We start from the raw sequence: 21120 nt of genomic DNA, 5'->3' as shown, positions 1-21120 counted from the left end.
AGTTTCCAAAAGAGGCTTCCAAGGCAATATTTTATTTAAAGAGAACCTATTATGCTTTTCCATCTTTTCTGTCATATCTATAATGTTAGATGTCAGATTTTCACGTTAAACATGGCCAAAGCTTCAAATAATGAGGTAAATGTAAATCCTGATGAGCAAAAACCTCAAATTCCTCAGTGTTTTGAACGCTCCACTTTAAATGTTTTTTTTTTACTTTTGGCTCTGTGTCACGTAACTCAAAACTGGGTTGCTATGATTGGTCATCTGCTCCAGGCAGGCTACTGAAGCATTTTTTTAAGGCGCTGACACACCGACCCGATTATCGGCCATCAGACAGTCTGGCGAGGTCGGTGACTCGAGTCTGTTCGGTGTGTTCCGTGCCTTTGTCAGTCGGAGGAGCCGTCGGCGTTCATTTTGGCCGATTTGACTTGTTGAATAGGCCAGTGGGCAGTCGGACTCAATGACCAATCTGATTGGTGGAGTGCTAGCCCTTGACTAGTGAATCAGTGCACGAGAAAACCGGAACTGACAACCCCAGTATCTTCTTATTACTAGCCATCAAATTTTCTTCTGTTCAGCAAGTAATGACAACAACGATCCTGTTTTGTTCTAGTTCTAGTGTTTACTAGGTCTAGAGAGATGTTCCGTCATTTCCGGTTTTCATTTTTTGGGCGACAATACAGATTAGCGCCGCCTGCTGTTATGGAGACGTATTACTTCTCGCGCACGCGCAGAACGTCGAACACTCAAGTCGGCGTCGCTTCGGTGTGTTCCGAGGCACTTTTTTGACCTCGAGGAGCCGACTGAGCAGTCCGACTGCCTTTTCTGCCGACGGTCGGCCGTCGGGTTGGTGTGTCAGAGCCTTTAGGCTAACGTTACTGCAGTTTTATTGCCACAAGTACTGTAGCTACATGGTAACGCCAGAGAAGCTGTAATCTTGGCTACCAATGTTGTTTATTTCTCCTCAATTTCGGGTCACATTACTTAGTATTTGGTTTAAAAGCCTTTATCTGTGATTTTTGAAGGTAAAAAGTGCTGCTATATTCTATTACTGTCCACTGCTAACTATAGTAGCTGCATGCTAACGGCAGGGAAACCTGCAATCTTGGCTGCTATGTCGTTAAACTCTCCCCAATTTCGGGTCACATTACTGGCTTGGTTTTAAAGCCTTTATAGGTGTTTTTCCTGCTGTATACTCTGTTGAAGCCACCAACTGTACAGAAACCGCAACAACAGGAATGCTGATACGGAAAGCTGACTAATCAGAGCAGACTGGGCTTTTTCGAGAAGGGGGCTTAAAGAGACAGGCACTCCAACAGGGTGCCTCATACAGAGGGTGAATACAGGTGCAGCAGCCATGGGCAGTATGAGAAAAATAAAGTGTAAACATGTTTTAGTAGAAACACAAAATACAAGTATGAACCTGAAAATGCTATATAAGAGGTCCTCTTTAGTGTTTTATGAATCACAGTGGAGCCAGGTGATGTTGCTCTTCTCAGGCTGATTGGCTGAGTCCCACAGCTCTGGATGGAAAAGTCACATCACAGCAGGAGCTAGTTGGGCTGGCTGGCCTAGGCAAGACAATGGCCAACAAATGGAAGCTCATTGGAGGAACAAAAGGAGCACAACAAAGGATGTTTGAGGAGGTTGTGGGTGCAACTTTACATGTATTACCATGCAATTTATTGCAGACACTCATGGTCTTTTCACATACCCTGACTTTTCATCTAGCATCATCATCATTTAGATTTTCTACCCAAAGTATTTTGGCAGCTTTGGTTTATCTATCTAACAGACCTTACAGAAAACATTACAGCCTCACAGAGAGGCTAGCTTGGCTCTTAGACTTGTTTATCTATAAAGCTGAAAATAGGCCCTTTCAGGTCAGTCATGCCTAAATGGACTAAATGGAGTATTTAATTATTAACACACACACACACACACATAGTTATACTGTTTGACGCAAAGCTATGTCTATAACAAGGTCTGTCTAATGCTGCTAATTAGCTGTTAAAAGCTGATGTAATGTTGACTTCTTCCACAGTCAGAGTGTTTCTATTGTGTGGGTGTTTATAAGGAAGTTCCTTGAAAACCTGCTGTAAATATGAAAAGTAATTACTAATTATGTATTTTCAAATGTGCTGTGTTTTTGTGTCTGAATGGATAAATATGTGTACACCATGTTAATTCATTCATCAAGAGTATGTGTTTGCATGTGTTGATCATAACCCCTGCAGAGTGTTGAAGCCCTTCATGGTGTCCTGGTTGGTGAAACACTGCAGCAGATGTGTGAGGATAAGGTCACTCACATGCTGCTTTAAAGACTTACAGTGATGCTGAATCACCTCACATGGACAGAGAGCAAAGGGAATAGTGAGTGAAACAGACAAACACAGAAAAGGCGTGAGAATGAATTACTTGTTTATTAAATCTGTCCTGCATTAATGAAAGATTGGCACCAAAGCGGAGGATGTCAGCTTGCAGGAAATGAACAATGAGCAAGAAATTTGTCTCTTAAATACTAATATTAATCAGCATGTTTGTTTTGAAACACACGACTGCTGAGGAGAGGAAGCTCAATCCAGAAAAGAAAAAAGTGGAAGAATGAGAAGAGAAACAGGCCGAGACTGGGAGTAAAATGAACAAGAGGAATCAGTGTAGTCAAGTAGGCTGTATTAAAAAAAGGAATGGCAGTGAGAAAGTGGGTGAGTGTGAAATTAACTGGGACAGCGGGAAGAATGCTTTGAAGACTTTCTACCCGACTACTGGTCTGACTGCCAATATTGCATCTGTTTCTGAATACAGCAGTGACTATGGAAAATCTCCTGGCAGGGAGAATCTCTCACTCTCACTCACTCACTCTCACTCACACACACACACACACACACACACACACACACACACACACACACACAGTTCTACCTTCACCATATCTACAGTTTGATATAACTGACTCTAATTTTGACCTTTGCCCCCAGGCTTGCCCCTTCATGTCACTTGATTTTATCCAAACCTCATCTCCTGCCATCCTCTCTGGCCTCAGCAACTAACCAACGCTTCATGCCACATTGGAGGGTTTTAAATTGATCGACCATCAAAGGCTGGTTCTTGTTACAGAACTGCAGTCTAGACTTTCTTCCCGATTTTGGACAGTTTTCTTTGTTTTTTAGTCACCATTTCAAACAGGAATCAGACCACTGAAGGCCTATGGCAGGTGAAACAAGACAAGAAGAGGAAATGAGACGTATCAGACTGAAAACTCCATTAGATGTCTTCGTGGGATCTTTTCTATTATTTATTTTTTCAAACTCTGTGGACAGGAGGTGAAAAATCTACCATTGCGACATTTGAAATAGCTTTTGACCTGAAGTCTTCTTCTTTTTTCAAAAAACCTTCTGTCTGTCACTTTTTCCATCCTGGTTTATGCTCCTAGTTTTCCATGTGGAGATGTGTTTAGACAGACAATGAAATATAACAGACCAGAATGATAAATGGATTCTGATGGATTCTTGCAAAAATACAGACAACCGTCTCTTCTGTCCAGCATGGTTTCATTATGTATGACATACCGTATGAAGTCAGCAGTTTTCAGATTTGAATAGCTTGCTATGATTAAAGTCCCATTATACATCAATGAGATGATAGTTAACTGTTTTTTCATCATCCAGGACATTGGATCTTAAAGGCAACGGGACCTCCTATTTGATCTTGATGTTTCACTAATCACCACTTATCTGATGGTGATGTTTTTAGGAAATTACAATGCTATTTTAACATCGCTTTCCACATTTAAGGGTTATGCTTAAAACAAATAAGTTATGCTTAAAATGAACGTTTTTTATGACGTGTCTGTGTCCATTTGCTTTTAAAAGCAAAAGCCACTTCAAAATATTGAATAATATAATAAATCACACGTCATGCATCATAAGGACAAAGACCTGTGTGTCATTTTCAGTTAAGACGCATAATTATTTACATTAAGGATTAACTCATTTTATATTCTTATTTCTCCAGCATGCACATCTGTCAAAGGGCCTGTTTTCCAGCCAATGTGTTTTATAATAATAATAATAATAATAATAATAATAACTTTTATTTATAGAACGCCTTTCCTGAAACCCAAGGACACTTTACAGAATTACAGTGGCTATACTAAGGGAGGTTGTAGGCTGGGGAGAACAAGTTTAAGTTTTTATTCAAATGTCCAGGGATGTTTCGAATATCTGCAGGGAGGGTGTTTCAGAGGGATGGGGCTGCAACACCAAAGGCTCTGTCTCCAAAGCTACAGAGTCTGGTATGGGGAAAGGAGAGCAGGCCAGCGTCTGAGGACCGCAGGTTTCAGGGTGGGGTTTATGGATGGAGGAGGTCGGAGAGGTACAGTGGGGCCTGAGCATGGAGGGATTTGTAGGGGAGGAGGAGGATTTTATATTTGATGCAGGATTTAATTGGGAGCCTGTGAAGGTGGAGATTCTCCTTCATTCAAGTCTGCTGCTGCTAACACAGCCAGCTTTCCACAGTGTATTGGTAAAGGTTGAGAGGGAAAAACTGCAGACACAGCTCAATGCGTTGGCAGAAGGAACGGCTAATAGAATTTATGTCTATGTTCTACCTCATATGCCTGCATGAACATGCAACTTTGATCTGGATGCCATTGGTCGGGTTTAAAGCTGAAACGTTACATCATTTGATCTCAACAGTTACCATTGGAAATGTAAAAATATTTTTTGTCTGTTTGTTAATAGCCACAGGATGTAAACATGTTCTTACATTTGAATGGGATCAAAACAGCATGTGCATATTTTCACCTACAAATGTTACAAAATTGAGGATGTCACAAGTAAACTTACATTTAATAAAAAAAATTAGATTTATATATGAATATATAACAATACTTTAATGTTATTAATGTTATTTAACACCACTACCAGCCTGAACGGTTGATACAAGGCAGGATGGGTCCATGCTTTTATGTTTTTTATGCCAAATTCTGACCTCTGATCTGATTGTTGCAGCAGAAATCTTGACTCAACAGACCAGGCAATGTTTTTCCAATCTTCTATTGTCCGATTTTGGAGAGCCCATGCCAATTGTAACCTCAGTTTCCTGTTCTTAGCTGACAGGATGAGTGGCACCCGGTGTGGTCTTCTGCTTTTCTTTCCCCCTTGATTTAAGCTTCAGGAGCTTGACCAACATCTACATGCCTAAATGCATTGAGTTGCTTCTAGTTGATTGGCTGATTAGATATTTGCGCTAACTAGCAGTTGAACAGGTGTACCTAATAAAGTGGCTGGTGAGTGTATATCATCGTCATCTTATTGCAAAGACTGTTGCATATACATTGCAGCTGGCAGAGGATGTTGTGAATGTCAGTGCAAATCAAGTTCTTTCACCGAACTAGTCTTCGGTCCATTTAAATTAGGCCTGCTTGCTTTTATAGCTACTCTTTGTGTGAATTAGGAGACATGTCACACACGTACAGGATCCTTCTCACATGCTCGGGGGTCCTTTGTGATCTATGATCCACAAATGTTAGCACTGATGCCTGTTGAGTTCTTCAGTGTGTGAATTTAAACCAGTGTTTTCAATTTGAAAGTGATATTTCACCTCTCCCACCACCCATTTAGGCTCATGTTCAATCCATAGGTTCAATCCAGTCAGTCTTTGGATCCAGAATGCTGCCTTGTTCACAATTCATCAAATCTGTTAGTCAATCAATAGATAAGGTCATTTGTTCTTTTATCTTTCTTTTATACATTCTTGACTCTTTGCTGAACTGGTACCAAGATTTCATGAACATCAGATCATTTCTTAGGGGTCAACATGTGTATCTAAGTGATGTCTATAATATTGGAGCCAAACCTACTTCAGAATTGCACGCAGTACATGAAAATAAAAAACTAAATTCTGCCTCGGAATATAATCTATGCTATAGCTAACCAGGTCTGTTAATATAGATGGACACTAGATTTTATCTTTCCAAACACATGCCTCTCTTTCTGCACAATAATCTCTAGTTTAATGTGTTTAATATCTCAGTAAATCCTTCAGGCACATGGTAATTAATGGCAATTTTGGCTATTTCCTGGCTTTCCTAAAGAGAAACCAAAGTTGCCTCTCTTGCTACTGTCTGTCACCTCAGCCACTTTTGTGGATACCTTGAAGAGGAGGAGGAAGGATGTGTTTAAGGAAGTACAGGCCACCTGGAAAGACTGATATGATTTGAAATATGGATGTCCCCTCCATTCCAGACGGAGTCAAGTCTGATGCATATAATACTCTAGTCATTGGCTATCCTCTTAATACTCCTTTCTTTTCAGTCTCTTCCCCCTCTGACATCCTAAGCCAAAGAGGATCTGCTGAGTGCTGACTCTCAGCAAAAGGATGAGAGAAGACAGCCAAATTTTGACAGAAAAACGTATCCGCTCTCTTGATTGAATCCAGTGGAATAACTGAATCAAAATCCAACAGGCTTAATTGCCAAGATGAATCATACAGAAAAGGAGACGGCAGCTTCAGAAATTATGGCTATGGAAAGTGAAAATACAGGTAAAGGAAATATTACAAAAAACAAACAAGGTGTCGGGGTTAGGTTCAAAGCTGTTGCTTCAGTTTCACAGATTTGTAAGCCTGTAAAATGATCTATAAACCAATGCAAAAGGTGAGACTTTATTAGTATAAATATGTGCAATTACTGTTCATGGATGTTAGGTCTACAGTTTCTGTCGTATGAGCTACATTTGGCAGCGAGGAGAGCATTTCACTTTTCTTTTTTAAAAGGAAAGTCCGTGATCTCCGTGTGGATTTGTCAAGCTTGGATCAATCCCACATAAACCTCAATGACCCCAGGCCTGCAAGTGATTTATCACACTCTGCTGCCTAAACGATGTCCACAAGCCTTTAGACCCAGTGACTGTTACATAACTGAAAAGAATTACCCAGACACAGTCACGCCCTCTTGCTAAAACAATCTTTTCCTCTCTTTTCTTCACAGCAAAGACTTTCTCAGAGAGAGATTTTCAGGTGTGGAAATGTGAACTCTCAGATGAGACACTAACAGAGGCAGAAAAGTCCAAGTCATAGAGAGCTGATGAAATATACTGTATACACATATACTTTATTCAAGCTCTTGAGGATGCTTTTCTGTCTGCCTGATATTTTCATCAGCCATGATGAATCAGTCTGTCAGAATGAGGTATCAAAAGCTTCCCACAAAAAAAACCCTGCTACCTCAGACCCACAGAAATGTCTGGTTGCTGGCTCTCCGCGCCTGGTGCAGAGCTCCCTCTCCAAAGCACTCAGACCCGGGCTCAGACCCAAACGGGTGCCCCGAATAAAGCTCCGTCACCCTCTCTGCCAGGAACAACGGATGGCGAATGCTGGAAAGTTTTACCTCCTTAATGTTGACACTTCACTTTTTCTTATGGCTTTCCCGTCTAAATGGGACAATGACAGCTTGTGTAGAGCAAACAGCACAAGCAGTTCACATCAAGTAACAATGTGGGGCAGCTTTGCAATGTGGAGGATAGTCCGGAGCCTAGAAATGAGATGACAAAGCTGCAAGCGATGGGGAGACAAGAGGGATTGAAGACCTCCATTCAAGAAAGAGTCATATGACAAGTATGCAGAGCTTGGATATTTGCTTGGAGGCTGCAGGTGTGATTGCTGTAGAGCATGCAATTCCCAACCTCTTTTTTTATCTGATGTGCCATACAGCCCTGTCAGATTAACTCAAGTATGAACTCATCGCCCTCACCCATCATGTTCCAAATGTGTTAATTACAATTTATTTTTAAACTGGATGTTATTTAACAGTACTGCTAATACAAAAGTAGATTTGTTACAATAACTTTTCATTCAATTGAACTGTCAGTGTTTAGGTGAGTTTGGTCAAGTTTGCAATCGTACCAGTTGATCCATTGCTTACCTTTTTCACCATTTATCCATCACATTTACCTAATTATTTTAACTGTTTATCATTGCTTTAAGCTAACCGCTTAGCCTCCTCCGCTCGCTAGTTTTCAAGCAATCTCAATATGTAGTGTTCAGGTGTTACAGGTGACTTAGTATATGGTTACATATTTTTTAATAACAGTTTAGTTTTTTTTCAAATTAGTTGAACTATTCTATAATCCCCCTACTATTCCCCCTTGGGACTGCAGAGGTCCATCCCAGGGTACAAGTACCCCTGGCTGGTAATCTGCTGTAGAGTTAATCCATCCAACCATTCATGAATCCGTCTGACGGTTTCTGTGGTCAAAAACCCAACAAAATTCTAGAGAGGCATAGAAAATGTCTGAATAAGTGATTTTATTTTTGAAGGTTTTTATGTTTTTCTCTCTCTTGGTCACCCAACATTTATCTTTCAATTGTGGTACAACATTAACAGAGTTATGCAAGAAGAAAAATAAAAGTGTGTGCACCCACTGAGAAAACCACGCCAATAGCAGAGCTCTTGTTTCGCAAAGTGTGTATCTGAGTGTGTTTGAAGATAGCTTAAAGTCTTCTTTGTTGTTATTTTCAGATGGGTTTAACTCAGACATTTTCCCAATGTGTTTATTTTTTCCCTTTCAGAGGTTAAAGAAACTTTATCCTGAGTGAGTTCCATCTCTTATTTTATGAAGTGTGGAAGAGGGAAAACATTTTTGGCACACCCAAACTTTTACAGAGCAAAAGTGGCCACATTAAGACAAACCATCGTCTTATAAATGGGGAGACTTCCGTTTTTAAAGGCTGGCAAAGTCTCCAAAATTAAACAACTCAAGTTTGTCTACTTGTATTTATGGCTCTGATACATTTGAAGCAATTCTTCGCCGTTCATTCCAAAAGCAGTCTGAAGTCAGTTACTAGTTTGTCTGCGTTTCCACAGGCTTTCTGCTGCAGCTGGTTTTTGCAACATCAGTTGTATTTTGATATTTAAGTCCCAAAAGACCTGAAGGTCAGCTTTAACAATCAATATCCACGCAACAATAGATTCAAACTATGTCATAATTCACTGATTAATTTCAAAGTGTAAATCAACTGTAATATAACTTAATACAAAAAGGGTGCCAATTCCAGTCTCGCAATTGAAGTCTTGTCACCATGTGCTTGAACTCAGTGTCCACTGAAAACCAGTTCACCTCTACATCATGACACCACCTCCAGGAAAAGGGAGAGATCTCTGGAATGTGAAATCCCCACAGGCAAACGGGTCAGTCCTAATCACTGATGGGAAGAGCGGAGTCACTTAGATGACGGGACAAGAACCAGCTGGAAAGCATTGTAAAGTTAAAGTAAAGCCCTCAATATTTTGTTTGTTTGTGGAAACCTACTTTTTTTTATTTTATTTTTTTTTAACATAAAACTCATGAGTCACACACAGTGTACTGCTAAAGCCCTTTGAAATCTACTGTGGGTTGTATGGATGAAGAGGTGATGATCTTTTGAAAGTCTGTCTGAACCAGTGCTATGAATATATAACTCCCATACATTCATCATTGAAATGCACTTGATAATAAAGTTTCTGTGCCAAAACAAGAAGGGTGCATTCAACTCAATGTGTTGTACAGAGACTCTACAGCAGGAACCCTTAGAAAACACTGCCCTCTTTTGGTAACACTCTAAAGAAGCAGAACCGATCATACAGTATACAGTCTGATATTTCAGCTCAGACAGATTAATGAGGTTTTACAGTACTGGTCACACAGTATATGCCTTAGATAGTGTTACATTTCCTCAAGTTTGCACATCTTGTTAAGTAGAGTTGACTTTAATCAGTAGGGATGTGGTTTCTCAACAAGCACTGTTTTTCTAACTAAAATTGAAATCTTTTGTTGGACTAAAGCCAACTTGACCAGGCAGTAGAAAAAAGAAATCTTAAAAAAGTAGTGGGAAAACAAATGTTGATAGCAATCATGTCACGCCATACAAGATGAAAGCTGAGAATTACAGCCAGGGAGGGCTCTTTGAAATGGGCTGGTTTCTCAATATTTGCCTCACCAAATGTGGTAAAAAAAAATGCTTACACTTGCCTCTAAAGACTATGTTGTTTTGTTAATTGAAATTCCACGACTTGTTTAAAACCCATCAAGAGTGATCTTCATCGTTATACTGTAGCCTCTGTGCTGGCCACTGTGACTACAATCACCATGCTTTTATTGTCGCCCTTCTACGACATACCAGTTTTAAAAAAGCATCTTAAAAAAAGATTATCTATCACAGCACATAGAAAGAAAAGAATGACGCACCAACCATTCAGCTTGTATAATTTAAATCCTATCATTTTATTATATTACATCAAAAACATGGACTGCAATAACATTTTGTGATTACATTGTGAGTTATTCTGACAAAGACAAAGCTCACTGAATATACACACTTGTTATCTGACACTTAGTTTACATGTGTGGCAGCCAATATTTGGGTGTAATTAAAAATAGCCAGCCTTTATGTGAAAAGTGGTCAATTTGTGCGCTTGAAAAAAGTATGGAGGTCAGTACAGACCTGAGATAATAAAGCAATTGCAAACAAGTTTTTAAGTTTGCTTCAACCTTTGTGTGTGTGTGTGTGTGTGTGTGTGTGTGTGTGTGTGTGTGTGTGTGTGTGTGTGTGTGTGTAAATATTGTAAAGTTAACTTAATCAACTTTGATGCAGCTGAACATCTGAAAGACCAAACTGTTGTAAATCTGAATATGCCACCACTCAGATATGCATGCAACGTAAAATGAAAAATTATTTGCAACTACTATTTGACCCAGGTCCAGGTGAAAGGGGATATTTGAGGATTATGTTCTACTTTTTGGCTGTCTGGAGACGCTCGCTCACATTCTCCCAGTTGATGACATTCCAGATAGCCTTAACATAGTCCGGCCGCACATTTTTGTACTGAAGGTAGTAGGCATGCTCCCATACATCGATACCAAGGAGGGGGATGAGACCTTAGGGTCGGAGACAGGAAACGATTACTCTGATGGCTCCGTTTCATACCCGTCTTATATCTAGTTTAAAGAGGTTTTTACTGACCTGTAGTTCCATGCAGTGGATCCTGGTTAGCACAAGCAACGATACGGAGTCTTCCACTCTCCTTGTCGTAGCCCAGCCAGCCCCAGCCCGAGCCCTGTACTGCCACTGTAGCAGCAGACATCTTCTCTTTCATCTTCTGGAAGGAGCCAAAGTCCAGCTTAATGGCCTCCATCAGCTCCCCTACAAGAGGTGACAGAGGTGCTACTTCAGGGCCATACTAGACAAAAAATACTAATCAGAGAAAATAATTGCTCCCAATTCTTTTGCAATAAATTAAATATAGCACAATTAATTTTAGGCAAGCCACACAATACTGTGTATTCTAAATGATGAGTCCCCATATAACCCGTCTAGACAGACGCTTGGGGGCAGAATGACTTAAAGAAAACAACCTTAGTGTAACGCAATGCTGAGCTCAGCTTTACAGGTTGCTGTGAGTCTTGTTTCTGCCCACCTGATGAATGTAAGACCAATATTAATTCCACTTTTAACTCTGGTTTGGTATGAAAAATCCTCATTAACACATCTTGGACTTTAGCTTCACAAGCCAGATATTTACTGTACTCTCTGCTGTTTATGCTGGAATAGTAGTATATTTTCAGCTTGTCTGAGCTTGTTCACTGCCAGTAGATGGCTAGGTTTTATATTGGTGGATGGAGTGGGTGGCAAGACTCAAAACTACAGTCCTTGTGAGGCATTATAAACCAAAAATAAATGAGCTAAAGGCTGCACAGAGCTGGCTGTTCACTTACAGTAGGTCCAGCACTACTAGCAACCGTTTCACATTACAGATTCATGTGCTGCTTAATGCAGGTTTAAGTTAACTACAAAACAAAGCTGCGTAGGAAAATAAGAGAAGAAAAGCTGTTCATACTGGATGGATTTCTGCCTTACCCTGTGGCTCGCCACCACCATTTGGAGAGAGGTTTGTCCAGAAGATAGTGTGGTTAATGTGGCCTCCTCCATTAAACTTTAGAGCAGGCTGGAGGGCAACCTGTGCTGTCACATCTCCTAAAATACAATGAAGAATATTTTTTAGAATATATGGATAAATGTTAAAGAAAAAACAATGTTCCTGACATGTTAAAAATGGTACCCTGATAGTCAACATTTAAATTACAACTTGATGTTACATGTCATTTAGCTGATGCTTTTATCCAAAGCGACATACAATTACTATATATGTCAGAGGTCGTACGCCTATTGAGCAACTAGGTGTCTTGCTCATGGACACATTGGTTGATGTATCGCAGTTGGAATCGAACCCAGATCTCCCACACCAAAGGCATGTGTCATATCCACTGCCCCATCACCACCCCCACACACACTTATTTATTATACAGATGCAATTTGCCGATTAGTTTTTGTGAGTTTATACCCTTTGCTAGTGCCTCCTGATATTTCTCCTCTGTAACATTGAGGTTGTTGACATATGTTGCATGGTGCTTGCTGTGGTGCAGCTGCATTATTTCTGCATTGATGTGGGGCTCCAGGGCACCATAGTCATAGGTCAGGTCAGGGAGCGTGTGCTTCTGTCTTGATACAGCTACCTGGTTTATAGTTTGGCTGAGGGTGGCTGCACACCTGGAACAAACCAAAGGTAAAACTTACTAACCATTACCATATGAAAATAAAATGTTGCTTTTAGTCAGGTTTAGAGAAGCCAACATGAAAGGGAAATTGGCATAGGACTGAAATATAAAGAGAGACAAAAATAACTTGCTTATTAGCCCAAGATAGCCTGGCACAGGTGGGTTCAACAGTTTTATAACCCTTGCGCAACTACCTTGTAGTGACCTAAATATCTGGTGTTGATTGTAGATTAACATGCAGTAACGTTAGTTAATTTAGCGTTAGTTAGTTAGTTAGATATTAACTGAATAAAATGGTGGCACAGAGTTCGCTAGGAATTAACAAGTATGTCCGAAAATAACATTAATTTCAACAATTCACACAGAAGCCTATTAGTGCAGGACTATGCGACAGTTAAACGAAATACTTTATTTGGTGTGCGCCACAAGCTAACCTTGCCGAGCTGCTAAACTAAGTTAGCATCCTGGCTAGCTCTGAATAAACAACTGTCTCAAGTCCATGAGCTATCGATACTAGCAGGAGTCAGCTGTCCTAATTCCTTGTGCCTTTTGAACAGGGTAATGTATAGTAAATTGATATACGTTTTACCTGCGCATTTGGCCAACTCTGCACAGCATGCTGAAAGTAGTACTTGCAGGTTAGATGGGAGAGAAACACACATGCAACTGCCCTTGAAATTTGACAGAGCAGCCGACCGTACCATTATCGTCCTGTGGGGGTGTTAACGAGAGTGTACAGGCAAACCGCAAAAGCAACAACTGAAGCAAAGTTACTCCTGTTATTATTTCGGAAATGTCGATAGCGTCATGTGTCATAATTTATTTAAACCATATATTGTATATAGTCTATGATTTAAACATAATATATTGTGTGTTTTATCCCTCCCTCTTCTATAACATTTGTCACTGTATATATTGTTATAAAAATAATCTGCCCATGTGTATAAATTATATTGTATTTAATTTCCGTTTTGAAACATACGATGTAAGTGTTAATAAATGACACATAACAACATCAAATAAAGCCACAATAATTAAATAATAGTAAATCATTTGTATTAGCAGGCTGCGAAGGATCACGTGAACGTCACTTCTACCACAGCGGAGGCAATGCCAGAGATCGTCTATGTTGAGGAAAATGAATCACTCAGAAATTATAAACCAACGACACCTCAGTATTTGTGATTGGTATGTTCACATTTCAGCAAATCATCTGGACTACAGACTTTAATATTATCGGACACATTTGACACAAGTGAATGTTGCTGAAATTTCCTAGCAGGCCTGTTTAAAGGCCAACAAACTTACAAAATAAATCAGGATGCCCAGACATCCCCACATCTCATTTTAAGAAATGTCTCATGCTAACAAATAACCACACATATCCATCATTCAGAAATAAACTAATTTGGTTTATATAATGTCATAAAAAAAATTGGGGGAAATCCCCTTTTCCCAGAGCCCACAGATGTCTTCAAATTGATTGTTTCTTCCAACCAACAGTCAACAATTAAAAGATATTCAATGTAGGCCTATTATGATAGGATTAAGACGCTGGAACCATCATTTTGGCAATGATCAATCAATCAATTGATTATTAAAATATACAATTGTTATTAATTAATCAACTGTTTCAAACTACAACGCTTTCAAATATCCTCATACATCAAGATCATCAAACTGTGTCTCGTACAAATTGTTGTATTACAAACCTAACCTTTAATACAATACAAATAAAAAATAGAGGCATGAGGAAATCCCATGTCCCATACCGTTTCCGAAATAAACAACTATTAACTGTTTATTGTTGTTGAGCTGAAATAATGATGGACGAAGGGCCCCCGACAGTAGGCTATGTATTGTGCGTCCCACCCACGTTTTAGATTCCGGAAATCGCGGCGGAGTGAGAGGTCTGTTTTTTTATATCCCCTTCTCTGGTTGTACTCTGCAGCAACGCAAGTGCAGCAGGCAGCTCGGTCAGATCCATTCTGTTCTGCCGTCAACGATGAAGATGATGGTGAAGCGAGTCAACTACGCATAAATTCACAGCTAATTTTAAAGTAGTTGTAATTTTGCGTCTTGTTAAGAATCCGTGAAGTCGAGAGGTTCCAGAAACGTCGAAAGATACGGGCCTGGTAAGTGTTTTGATAGCCGAAGGCCCGAAATCTGCAGCCAAGAGCCCGCTAGTTTCAGGAAAAGGAGCGCAAGGGAGGGAGTCATTTCCTTCACCGCCATTTTGTGATAACAAGGAGCCGAAAACAGAGCCAAGAATTGCATGATGCCAGGCGGAACATAAAGAAAATATGGTAGCTTCACACTGTAGTAAAATAGCCTTTATTTATTTTGCTGGCGGATGCCAGATGTTATTGGCCCCCGAGAGTTAACCTCGGTTCGCTTATTTCTATTCCTTGCCATCGTTGCTGCCTCCTGCCACACTAGCTAACATTAGGTTCGACTGCTCTTATTGACTGGTAACGTTAATGTTAACTGTTATTTTGTACGCCATGTAGTTTACTTGGCTGCCGCACACCTTTTAGTTTAATTTTTTAGTCGGAAACGACATTTGTATCACTTTAATAAACTTGTCATACATGTCATATTTTACTGAGTGTTGACAGCCAACGTGTTACAGCTTAAGATGATGCAGCCGCTTCAACATACGACACCAAGCTGTGATTAATTATGTTTTTTTCTTTCATATTTACTTCTAGAGTTCACAATGACCAACGAAGAGCCTCTACCCAAGAAGGTGAGCGTCTTTTCTAGTTTAGCATGTGTCACGAGCCCCTTCATGTGTAATTATGAGCGTAATGTATTGATGGGCTTCTTTAGCTAACCAGTTTGTTTTTCTTCTCTGCAGGTTCGCCTCAGTGAATCTGACATGAAGACCCTGACCAGAGAGGAGTTGTGTACAAGGTAGATAACAGCTCTACAATTGGAGGCTAATTATGTTGTGGAGAAACTTGATCTATAGGTTGAACTGTTAATGTTTACACATGCTCTGCTCCTCTCAGGTGGAAACAGCATGAAGCATATGTCCAGGTCCTGGAGGCAAAATATACAGAGCTATGTTGTAAGTACATCTGCTGTTACTTAAATGTAATCCAATACAACATGATTTCTCCTGCCAGTATCTTGGACAAACTATACTATTGTATTTGGCTGCTTGTGAAATGGATGTTTCTCCTGATGCATTTTCTTCTTCTCTTCACCGTCTTAGCCAATGATGTGCCGGGGCTGAAGGAGTCGGAGGAAAAGCTCAAGCAGCAGCAGCAGGAGTCTGCACGCAGGGAGAACATTTTGGTCATGCGACTTGCCACCAAGGAGCAGGAAATGCAAGAGTGCACAGTATGTATCTATTCCTCCACCTTCTTAATGATTGTTGATATTATTGGGAACTTGGTTTTTATTGATGCACTCTTTAATTAACGTTGACTGCTTCTGACAGAACTGTTGATGGACCCAGCACCTCCATAGAGTGTAACTGAATTTTTATGTTCTCTATACTTACTGATGCTCTATTATCTTTAGTGCTCATTAGTAGTGCGCTGTCTCACTACTCTATGACTGCAACTAACCATTGCAGTGGTTGCTAACAATGTACTTTTTATGAGGTCATGACATAAAAAGTACATTTTATTTAATGTTATGAGATGCAAAAAATATGTGTTGTATTCATTGATTTCATTCATTATCGTGGTGTGTAGGCTAAAGTTAAAGTGTGTCAACGATGGCATCCTTAGCTCTTATTAGATTGACAGCTCAGTGGATCACCCAGTGGCTTCATGGCAGCACATGCCATTCTTGCAGCTGCACACAACACACACTGGTAGAGTTTAGACAGGTTTTAAACTTGGAACCCTGTTGTCACCTTCCTTTTGAACACTGCGCTGTAATGGGTAGTAGAATATTTTTTGACTGAAATGGCTAAATTCTTAGTTTTGAGGCATACTAGTTACATCTTTCTCTCATGCAAATATATTCAAATAAGCTTTGTGGAAAGTTGTGTGGCAATGTGGCTCCATTGCCCGAATATGGGTTGAGGTAAAGGACTGGTACTCATACCAATCAAAAGTTCTTTATTGGAAGTTACATACTACACTTTACTGGTAAGTAACAACTGTTTGTTTTATCCTGCAGACCCAGATCCAGTACCTCAAGCAAGTCCAGCAGCCGAGTGCGGCCCAACTGCGGTCATCCATGGTGGACCCAGCCATCAACTTGTTTTTCCTCAAAATGAAGGCTGAACTAGAACAGACTAAAGACAAACTGGAGCAGGCCCAAAATGAACTGAGTGCCTGGAAATTTACACCTGATAGGTAAAGACAATCAAAATAACCCCCCTCCCCCAAAAAAAGTCAAGACTTCCTCATGCCCCCCACCCTCACTCTCACTGCAGGCATGCAGGAACAATGGTGGGGTGGAAGGCTGACAAATGCTGTACTCACCACGAGACTCAGACTTTACAGAAAGCCAGTCACTGCTGTTTTTGTACTCTTGCACTGTGCCAGCTACATATCACATAACCTAAAGCGAAAAGACAGAATGGTCAGGTGACACTTGTGTTTCAGCTCTCTCCCCTCGTATCCCCTCACCGTCCAAGGGCCTGAAGGAGTCCGGACTGTTCCTGAAGAGGTGGTCACTCACTTCCCGACACGGATATGCCCTCCCCGCCCCCTCAGCTCAAACCAGACAGTTCACACATTAAATAGGGGGGTTATGGTGGAGGTTGAGTCAGGCAGGGAGCATCCCTAGCCTAAAACAGCAATTGAACATTTTACAGACAATTCCCAATACTTGGTTTATAAAGACATTTAACTGTGGATTACACCACACATACCCGCTAGTCTGCCTGAGAAACGTAAAGACTTTTTGGACAGTCTAGATACATTGCAGTAACATGAGGAAAGTTTCTAGGATTAAAAGTAAGACTGTGGGGTGGGGGGGGAGAGCCACTAGAAATGATGTTAAGACTGTGAGCGGAGCCAGATCCTCGGTCCACAGAGGAGTATGGTTCAGGGATGAGGGTCCAGTCGCCTGTGTCTTTGAACATGGGCCCACTCACGGTAGAGTGTATTTACATGTTATATTTTGTGACTTGTTTCTTTTTATTGGCATTTAATTTGATCTTTCTCTTGTTTCTCTGAAACAAACACGTACTGCAGTGTGTGTGAACCAAGACCCATGATTGGCTTTGATTGTTTACACTTGTATAAATATTTGCATTAAGCTTTGCTTAATTCTTTAGATACATAGTGAAACACACTGCTGTAGGTGCACTGAGTCCTGTTTTCAAGTTGTGATTGCAAATGTCTTTAACAAGTCATGTTATGAGTTGATGAGAATGTATTTATTGTATTTCTGTGTATTTTTGTGATTGACCTCCCAATCTCTCCCTCAGCCATTTACACCAATAGCTCATTAGATCATTCTTGTCTCACCTGTGTGGCACAGATCTTAAGCCACTGTTTTTAGAATGAAACACTGTTTTCCTGTCTTTAAGAACTAATTTATACTCTGGTCTCTCACTTATGCGAGACAGTGAGATTTGAGCTGGCAGTGTATACAGAACCTTTTGAGTTCTAAAAACACCCGCATGCAAGCGTCTGCCCAGTCGTCTAGAGAAATGAATGGTTATAACTGTCAATTGAGAAGAAATGCAGTAAATGCAATTAACCAAATGCTCAGTGTATAATAGCATTTTTATGACAAAAAAGTAAGAATAACATACATGGTTTTCTGAGCTTTCACCACTTTTGATGACTGCTTCTATAGGGGACAGTTATTTGCCATTACTGTTAATATTTCCTTTTCCACTGGCCAAATGACTTCCATAGGCATTTATAGACTAAATAGATGGCAGTTAGTTATGGTTTTAAATAACGTGTATGCCTGTCATTTGTTTGCAAATTTGGCTTCTTATTAGGTCTTTTGTAAAGCATAGCCACAAAAACAGCTAACGTTAAAATAACAGGTGTGCTGGACTGTTGGAGAATTCATCAACCTGTTGTGAAGTTGAGAAAGCAGCGCCTAAGGCAGTCTGATTTTACTGTTGAAACACTTGCTCCTGTGTGTTTTTAAAGGGATGACTACACTAAACCAGTACCAGGTTCTACAGTGAATATTTCCTTTTTTGCTACTCATAGTTAAGGGTTAATGTTGAAATTGGAGGGTTTCTTGTAGTGTGTCATTCTAATATTACCCTGTTAAATTTTGTATTCTGCTTTTTCCTCCCACTCGGTGATGTAGCAAGTGCATTTAAATTTCAGAATTTGGTAGCGACAGAATTGCTACGGTTTTAAGGTGCTCACTTTTCTTCAATGTGCACATAGTGAATTAAGTTGCGGTGTAAGAATGGACAGAAATGTGGGTCTAGGTAACTTGTTTTGGGTTTCAACCACAGTGAGGATCCTACATTTTTAAAACGTACTCATTATTTAGCGTTTAGTTATAGAAAAGTGTGAGTTTGTACTTTGGGTCTTTTACAAGAAAATAATTTCTATTATTTGTACAAAACAGATATTTGCCAACCTAATGAAAATCCTGTTGTGACTAGAGCCATTAAGGGACGGCCAGGTTGGAGAGTTTAAGTTGACCCTTAGCTTGTAGATCAGGCAGTTAGAACAGGATCAATGGCATCTCTTTGCCTGTTGTGTTTGTCTCCTGGTTCACTGCGTGATGTGAGACTTGTTTCCCTTACAGCCAAACAGGGAAGAAACTGATGGCCAAGTGTCGAATGCTGATTCAGGAAAACCAGGAGTTGGGTAGGCAGATGTCCCAGGGACGCATCGCCCAGCTGGAGGCTGAGTTGGCCCTGCAGAAGAAATACAGCGAGGAGCTCAAGAGCAGTCAAGATGGTGAGAACACGAGCAGCATCCACATCTCGCAGCCTGACCATATTTACTTTACCAAGTGTGACTGCTTGTCATTTGTACATCTTTCTTCTACTGTCGATAAGATTTTTTTGACTTTGTTCTTTCTCGGTTCCCGATCTCTGTCTCTCCCAGAGTTGAATGACTTTATCATCCAGCTAGATGAAGAGGTGGAGGGGATGCAGAGCACCATCCTTGTCCTGCAGCAGCAGTTGAAAGAGTCTCGTCAGCAGCTGTCTCAAACTCAGGGGGCATTGGCCGGAGCAGGAACCAGCAGGACTTCACCCACTGCTTCCTGCTCGTCCGCTGAACCGTCCACCCAGCCTGAGCAGGCCAGCGCACCCTCTGAACCAATGGGTAAAGATTACGGGAGGGTCTCCAACGGACCAAGCAATGGCAACTCATCCCAGAGGAGCGAGACCACCACACCCAGCCTGTACCGGGAAGTCAGCAGCACTGAGGAAGACTTCCCCATGTCCCCCATGGTTTCCAGCCCTGGTGAAACTGAGACCAAACTGTCCAACCACTCTGAGGAGGCTTCAGGGAGTCAGACTGCTGCTGGGAGAGTTGGAGGACCTGTGGGTTTCGGGAGCCAGCTGAGTGCAGGGTACGAGAGCGTGGACTCTCCGACAGGCAGCGAGACGTCATTGACTCAGCACTCGAATGACACAGACTCCACCACCGACCCCCATGAGGACAAGGCTGCCCTGGTGACCAAGGGCACCAGGACTGCAGGGTCACGGCACTCTCAGAACGGCCTGGACTCCAGCACGAGCGACAGTGCTGTTTTGTAATGTATTTTGACATGTACCGTCTTTTCTTTTTTTTTTATACAATATACAAACAAGGCAACAAATGCATAGTCTGTAACGCAGCTCTGCTGTCCAAGATATTTGGTTTTCACTCTCCTCCCCTTGCCTATCGTGATGCCTCTGTCACATTTGTGTTGCTAAACAGGGATATAACAGGTATGGGTTAATGTTAGATTTGAATTGAGTGGATGTATGTTTCATTCTGCTGTTTCTTTGAGCATGTCTATGCTGTTCTCGTTTGAGCTCTTGACACTGAAATCAGGCATCTGGTGTTGTAACTCATCGTCAAAAGTCAGTAAAATCACTGAATTACAGTAGCTTCGCAATATTCAAGGTCATTTTTAGATGTTGGCCTGTGTTTTTTTTTTTAATGCAATTTTAATTTTTCATTGACAAAAAATTCTGTTCAAAAGACTGTTGAATTGTGAGTAGTTTATATGCGATGTTCATATTATTCTGACTTCAGTCCTTTTCATGTACTGACCAAATACCAATAAAGATTTTAATACTACAGAGTGAAACCCATTATTACTACCCATCAATACATTAATATGGAAACCCATTACTTTACTCAAGTGAAGAACAACTCTTCAAAACGCCTCAATCTACCCCACTGGGTCTAAAAGGCTGCTCCTTGGGTAAGTTTTAACAAAATACAAGTATTACCCTAACCATAGATACTTATTTGGAAAGCATAATATAATATGAATATATATAGTAGTAGGAGTTTAAAAAAAATAACTAATAAAAACTTAAAATTTAAATTAATCCAGCCCATTATAATGAATGAACACCCCTCCAAAACACGTGGTGGCACTGTGGCGCATCTCCCCACCAGTTACA

The 21120-nt window shown here is 40.6% G+C and overlaps 2 protein-coding genes across 3 annotated transcripts; one reads left to right on the top strand and one right to left on the bottom strand.

Moving 5' to 3' along the window:
• Positions 1–10232: 10232 nt before the first annotated feature.
• Positions 10233–13296, bottom strand: sod2 (superoxide dismutase 2, mitochondrial). The gene is made up of 5 exons (XM_078275138.1): positions 13183–13296; positions 12380–12585; positions 11896–12012; positions 11002–11181; positions 10233–10916 (listed from the first exon to the last, which is right to left on the bottom strand). The coding sequence occupies exons 1-5, from the start codon at positions 13209–13211 to the stop codon at positions 10771–10773; spliced, it is 678 nt and encodes a 225-aa protein (XP_078131264.1). The 5' UTR covers positions 13212–13296; the 3' UTR covers positions 10233–10770.
• Positions 13297–14525: 1229 nt separating this feature from the next.
• On the top strand, positions 14526–20788 carry wtap (WT1 associated protein). 2 transcript variants are annotated; one of them, XM_078274549.1, is made up of 8 exons: positions 14526–14728; positions 15305–15342; positions 15454–15509; positions 15608–15666; positions 15814–15941; positions 16734–16912; positions 19296–19450; positions 19601–20788. In XM_078274549.1, the coding sequence occupies exons 2-8, from the start codon at positions 15313–15315 to the stop codon at positions 20257–20259; spliced, it is 1266 nt and encodes a 421-aa protein (XP_078130675.1). In that variant the 5' UTR covers positions 14526–14728; positions 15305–15312; the 3' UTR covers positions 20260–20788. The 2 variants fall into 2 exon arrangements, with proteins under 2 accessions (XP_078130675.1, XP_078130676.1); XM_078274550.1 differs by lacking the exon at positions 14526–14728 and adding an exon at positions 14762–14899.
• Positions 20789–21120: the final 332 nt, after the last annotated feature.

This window comes from Sander vitreus, chromosome 18 (genome assembly GCF_031162955.1).
Source record: "Sander vitreus isolate 19-12246 chromosome 18, sanVit1, whole genome shotgun sequence".
Taxonomy (NCBI): domain Eukaryota; kingdom Metazoa; phylum Chordata; class Actinopteri; order Perciformes; family Percidae; genus Sander; species Sander vitreus.
The sequence above is the reverse complement of the archived record's forward strand: the minus strand, read 5'-3'. Positions and strand labels throughout refer to the sequence as shown.